The 6705-nt window shown below is 37.9% G+C and overlaps 1 protein-coding gene across 3 annotated transcripts in view; it reads left to right on the top strand.

Annotated features, from left to right (window-relative positions):
* The first annotated feature begins 1749 nt into the window (after positions 1-1749).
* Positions 1750-6705, top strand: part of galnt14 (UDP-N-acetyl-alpha-D-galactosamine:polypeptide N-acetylgalactosaminyltransferase 14 (GalNAc-T14)) — a 204072-nt gene continuing 199116 nt past the window's right edge. For all 3 annotated transcript variants that reach the window (XM_062045052.1, XM_062045051.1, XM_062045050.1), the window contains exon 1: positions 1750-2144. In XM_062045052.1, the coding sequence (XP_061901036.1) occupies positions 1860-2144 (285 nt within the window). In that variant the 5' untranslated portion in view covers positions 1750-1859. The remainder of the gene's footprint in view (positions 2145-6705) is intronic.

Here is a 6705-nt window from a genome sequence, read left to right as displayed (position 1 = left end):
CATGGAGCTGGATGCAATCTTACTTGGAGGGGTGAGAGCAGGTGGTAGAGGTGAACGGCACCGTGTCCCCCCCCCCTCTCGGTGAGCTGTGGAGTCCCTCAAGGCAGTATATTGGGACCTTTACTGTTCCTAATATACATAAACGACATGTCATCGGCATGCGACTGTGAATTGTTTTTGTTTGCGGATGACTCGGCCCTGCTGGTATCAGACAGGGACAAGGCACAGGTGGAGAAAATCCTCAGTGCTGAGCTCTGTAGAACTTGCACCTGGCTCGCTGACAACAAGCTATCCATACACTTGGGTAAAACAGAATCCATCCTGTTTGGGTCCCACATCAACCTCAAGAAAGTCAATGACTTCACCATAAAAGCGGGTGACATTGTTATCACCAGGAAAGATGAGGTCACCTACCTAGGTTCCATTCTAGAGGCTAACCTTTCCTGTGATAAAATGGCAACCAAGGTAATCAAAAAGGTTAACCAACGAACAAGATTTCTCTACAGAATCTCCTCTCTGGTCAACAAAAGCACCTTGAGGATTCTGGCGGGAACTCTCGTTCAACACTTTTTCGATTACGCATGCACCTCCTGGTACCCTAGCACCTCCAAAACCCTCAAATCTAAACTCCAAACATCTCAGAACAAGCTAGTCAGGTTACTGCTAGACCTCCACCCCAGATCCCACCTCACTCCTACCCACTTCTCTAAAGTGGGCTGGCTCAAGGTGGAGGACAGAGTTAAACAACTCGCACTGAGCCTAGTCTATAAAATCCGCTACACCTCCCTGATACCGAAGTACATGTCAAACTACTTCCTTAACGTAAATGACCGCCATAACCACAACACCAGGGGGAGCTCCACTAACCACGTTAAACCCAGATTCAGAACTAACAAAGGTCTTAACTCATTCTCTTTCTATGCCACATCAATGTGGAATGTGCTCCCAACAGGTATAAAAGAAAGGGCATCTCTATCCTCCTTCAAAACCGCAATAAAAGTTCACCTCCAGGCAGCTACAACCCTAAACTAACACCCTCCCCGGATTGCTAATAATCAAATGTAAACAATCAAATGCAGATACTTTTTCTTATGTCTTCTGATCTCTCTCTCTCTCTCTCTCTATGTCCACTACCTGATGTCCATATCCTCCCCCCCCTAACCCCCTCCACACCCCTGATTGTAAATAATGTAAATAATTCATTGTGATTATCTTGTGTGATGACTGTATTATGATGATAGTATATATCTGTATCATGAATCAATTTAAGTGGACCCCGACTTAAACAAGTTGAAAAACTTATTCGGGTGTTACCATTTAGTGGTCAATTGTACAGAATATGTACTTCACTGTGCAACCTACTAATAAAAGTCTCAATCAATCAATCAATCAGTATAGTATGACCGAAATACAAAAGTTGAAAACGGCACAAGATGGAGGAAAGCTGCTCTCCTTGAGAACACTAGATGGCAGCAAAGGACAGTACAATATACCAGCGCACACATTAACCAATCACATTTGTAAGAGGATTATTTTTTTGGTCTTGATCTCCTTAAACATGTATCTCATGAAGTGGTATTTATGGATACATATTCACCTTTTTTGAAAACAGTCCTATATATGTATGTCATACATTACAACTACACAGTACAAGTATATATTTTTCCCGATTACACGCTGTGCTCTTATTTTGACAGGCGTCAGCAGGTGGCGCTCTCACGCACGCACACGAAGAGAGCAAGTCTGGAGTTGGCTCCAACACGCTGGCTGAGAGTGAGGAAGTGTGTAGAATGCACAACGTTGAGTGAGGAAGTGTCTAGAACGTAGAATGAAAAACGTAGAGTGAGGAATAGTCTACAATGTTCTCGTGGCTTCCTTCTTGCTCCTCTTGGTTTGCGTGCGTGTCGGCGTACTCGCCAGCACGGCTCAGTGGAAGCGGGCGCCGCCGGCTGCTCTGGCCGGAAATGAAGCGTCTTTGTCGGCGGCTGGCGGTGGCCGTGGCGGTGCTCGTGTGGCTCGGAGCGCTTGTCTACCTGCTGGTGCTTAGCCGAAGGCGGCTGCCCGAACTCGGCGTGGCAACCGGGGAAGCTGTCGGTGCGCGTCTTGTCGCTGGTCCTGGTCCGGTTGTCGGGTTCGACAAACAGGTGAGACACACCTGTCCCACGCCCACTCTTCTGACTTTTCCCGCCAACTTTCCCGACACTTTAGTAGTGACTGCGCATGCTCCCTGTGGTGTTAGTGTTTGGAGCAGGGACTTGGTTTGCGCACCTGTGCTGTCACGTAAGTTAGGTGAGGACGTCACGTTTCCGGTTTTCGGTGGTCACGTGATGATTTGTTAAATGCACAAGCTGCTGCTGGTTGTCTAAAGCAGGGGTCCTCAAACTTTTTGACTGGGGGGCCACATTGCGTGGAAAGAGTTTGGCCCATCCATCCATCCATCCATCCATCCATCCATCCATCCATCCATCCATCCATCCATCTCAGGGGTCACCAACCTTTTTGAAACCAAGAACTACTTCTTGGGTACTGATTAATGCGAAGGGCTACCAGTTTGATATAAATTGCCAGAAATAGCCAATTTGCTCAATTTACCTTTAACTTTATGTTATTATTAATAATTAATTATATGTATCTTTGTGGAAACACTCATCATCTTAATGATTTCTCAAAATAAATATATATAGAAACAGATAAATATCAATATGTAACACTTTATTTTTATATTTTCTCTAAGTGCACATTTTTCAAATTGAACATTTTCAAATGATCACTTCTAAGACAGTCTTGTGAAATCACAATATCCCATTTTAACTAGCTAGCCACTAACATTTTTTTAACAAATCATGAATTACTTTGCACCATGTTTGTACAAATAATAACTCATGTAAAATACAAAAGTCAACTCTCAAATGTTTAAATAAAACATGTCACACTTTGAACTGGACACCAAATCTGTTATCTGTTTCTTTGTCAGTTAGTGAAGACCAAGTCTTTAAAATATTTTCTTGGATTTTCAAATTCTATTTGAGTTTTGTCCCTCTTAGAATTAAAAATGTCGAGCAAAGCGAGACCAGATTGCTAGTAAATAAATACAATTTTAAAAAATAGAGGCAGCTCACTGGTAAGTGCTGCTATTTGAGCTATTTTTAGAACAGGCCAGCGGGCTACTCATCTGGTCCTTACGGGCTACCTGGTGCCCGTGGGCACCGCGTTGGTGACCCCTGATCTATCTAAACACATGTGTATATGTGTGCGTGTGTGTGTCTGAGCGTGTACGTATATATACATACTGCACACATACGCATATATATATATATATATATATATATATATATATATATACATATATATATATATATATATATATATATATATATATATATATATGTATATATATATATATATATATATATATATATATATATATATATATATATATATATATATATATATATATATATATATATATGTATGTAGGGCTGGGCGATATATCGATATACTCAATATATCGCGGGTTTGTCTCTGTGCGATATAGAAAATGACTATATTGTGATATTCAAGTATACGTTCTCACGCAGTTGCTTTTAGCTGCGGGCATTACACTACAGGCGTTTCTCACTCTTTGTTGTCTCTCCTTCTCACAGAGATGTAAAACAAGCGCACCTTCTTACACACGTCACATACGTATATGCCCTCGCGGAGCAGAGAGGTAGCAGCATGGGCAACGTTAGCTGTGGTGCGAGTGGTAATACGAGAGAAAGAAGGTGCGAATCTGGTAACAAATGAAGGAAGAATGAATTCCCAAGAAAAACAGCAGGGGGTCCATCGTCTGGCGGTGGTTTGGCTTCAAGTGGGAATATGTCGAACAGACCACCGTCATTTGTCAAGTGTGGGGCAAAAGCGTTGCTACAAAAAGTAGCACCACTGCTAATATGTAGCATCATTTGAAAAGTCACCCTGTTTTAAAATGTCTCTGACAATCTTGCACTTTCTGTTTTGAAATTACATAAATGTTTGTGCCACTGCTTAATAACTGTTTAATAAATACTAGGGGTGTGGGAAAAAATCGATTCGAATTCGAATCGCGATTCTCACGTTGTGCGATTCAGAATCGATTCTCATTTTTTTAAAATCGATTTTTTTTTAAAATGTATTATTTATTAGATTTTTATTTTTTTAATTATTTAAATTTTTTTAAATTAATCAATCCAACAAAACAATACACAGCAATACCATAACAATGCAATCCAGTTCCAAATCCAAACCCAACCCAGCAACACTCAGAACTGCAATAAACAGAGCAATTGAGAGGACACACAAATACAACACAGAACAAACCAAAAGTAGTGAAACAAAAATGAATATTATCAACAACAGTATCAATATTTGTAACAATTTCAACATAGCAGTGATTAAAAATCCCTCATTGACATTATCATTAGACATTTATAAAAAAATTAAAAAAAGAACAATAGTGTCACAGTGGCTTACACTTGCATCGCATCTCATAAGCTTGACAACACACTGTGTCCAATATTTTCACAAAGATAAAATAAGTCATATTTTTGGTTCATTTAATAGTTAAAACAAATTTACATTATTGCAATCAGTTGATAAAACATTGTCCTTTGCAATTATAAAAGCTTTTTACAAAAATCTACTACTCTGCTTGCAAGTCAGCAGACTTGGGTAGATCCTGCTGAAATCCTATGTATTGAATGAATAGAGAATCGTTTTGAATCTGGCAAAAATCTTAGCCACACGATTATCAAATGTAATAGGAAAATTAATTCATACTGACCAAACGGGCTTCATGGAAAGTCGACAATCTTCAGACAATACAAGGAAATTGTTTAATGTTATTTACTATGCTAGAAGTCTCCCTTATCCCACAGCAGTATGTACTGTTGATGCGGAGAAGGCATTCGACCGCATAAACTGGTCATTTATGTTTTGCACATAACGTAAATTTGGATTTGGAGATAATTTTATACATTGGATTAAGATGCTTTATACAAGGCCCATGGCATCAGTCAAAACCAATAATCACATTTCAGAACCTTTTTCGTTAAAAAGAGGAGTAAAACAGGGATGTCCTGCATCTGGATTATTATTTAATTTGGTTATTGAACCCTTAGCTGCAAAAGTAAGCAGCCAAAATAATATTCATGGTATAAAAATTGGCTCTCAGTATAATAAGCTATCGATGTATTGTGATGACATAATTCTCTACCTGTCACATGTTAACTCCTCTCTTCACTATATCAATAATGTCATCAATGAATATGGCTGTTTATCAGGGTATAAAGTCGATTGGGACAAATGTGACGTATTACCACTTAATAAACACTGCAAGAAATCACAAGTTCAGAACTCCAAAATTAAATGGAAAGAGGCAGAAATCATATATCTAGGACTACACATTACACCAACCTTTATACAAGCAGAGATCTAAATCTTAAACATTTAAAAAATAAGATAGAATCCAAAATGGAATGCTGGTCACGTCTCCAAATATCACTTTGGGGTCGGGTGAACATAGTAAAAATGAGTATACTGCCAGCAGTTAATTATATACTGAAAATGATGCCTGTCCTAATTAATAAAAGTTGATTTAAGAAAATACATACAATGATATCATATTTTATATGGTGTGGAAAGAAGGCCAGTTGTTCATACTTAAGGTTGCCTTGTACACAAGATAAAGGAGGACTACAATTACCAAACTTCTTAAATTATTATATCTCCTTCGGTTGTGAACAAGCAAGCCACTTATTTCATTCTTCTGCAGATAAGGACTGGATCAACATAGAAAAAAATATGTTAATGAATTTGGACATTGATGTGGGGAGATTATATTATATTAAAAAATACCTAATGAATTGAGGCAGAGCCCAATAGAAGCCACCTTTAACATTCTAAAACTGTCAGAAAATACTAGGAATCAAGTCAATGACATCTGTAAATCAGCCACTTTGGTACAATCCTAATATCATAATTAATAAAAATGTGGTTAAATGGACAACATGGAAAGACAGAGGTATTACTAAACCTCATCATATTATTAATAAAAACTCTTTTAAACCGTTCAATGATTTAGTTGATCAATATAATGTACCCAGAAATAATTTTTTAAATGTTATCTCTTTAAAACACACTGTAAATAAATGCATATCCTCTGAAAGTATGTCTTTAAATAGCCATGAACTGGAAGATGCACTTTTTAATCAAGATACATTTAAGAAATTAATTAAACTATTTTATGGAATAATAAATGAACACCACACTAGAAATGCAAAGGATGCATGTGTTCGAAAATGGACGATGGACTTAAACATTTTAGATGAAAGAGAAAAATGCCAATAAGCCCTTTAGAAGCATTAAAGATAAACTCACTCAATTTAAGATCTTGAATAGATTGTATTTTACATCTTCTCAGCTGTTTAAAATTGGTGTAGTAGATAGCAAGTTATGTATGAAGTGTCGGGCAGCCGAGGGAACTCTTGTTCATTTATTGTGGGAATGTCAGAGAATAAAAGAGTTATGGTTGAAACAACAAAAAAATCAATCACAGTCCTTAATATAAATATCCCAATGACACTGCAAACTTGTATTCTTGGGGATCTCCATCAATTTAGTAACGTGTCATCAAAGAGTAAAAATGCATTTCTTTCAATATGCATAATAACAAAAAGGGTAAAATTT

The sequence above is a fragment of the Entelurus aequoreus genome, linkage group LG04 (assembly GCF_033978785.1).
Source record: "Entelurus aequoreus isolate RoL-2023_Sb linkage group LG04, RoL_Eaeq_v1.1, whole genome shotgun sequence".
NCBI classification, from domain to species: domain Eukaryota; kingdom Metazoa; phylum Chordata; class Actinopteri; order Syngnathiformes; family Syngnathidae; genus Entelurus; species Entelurus aequoreus.
This window is presented reverse-complemented; position numbering and strand designations above follow the sequence as displayed.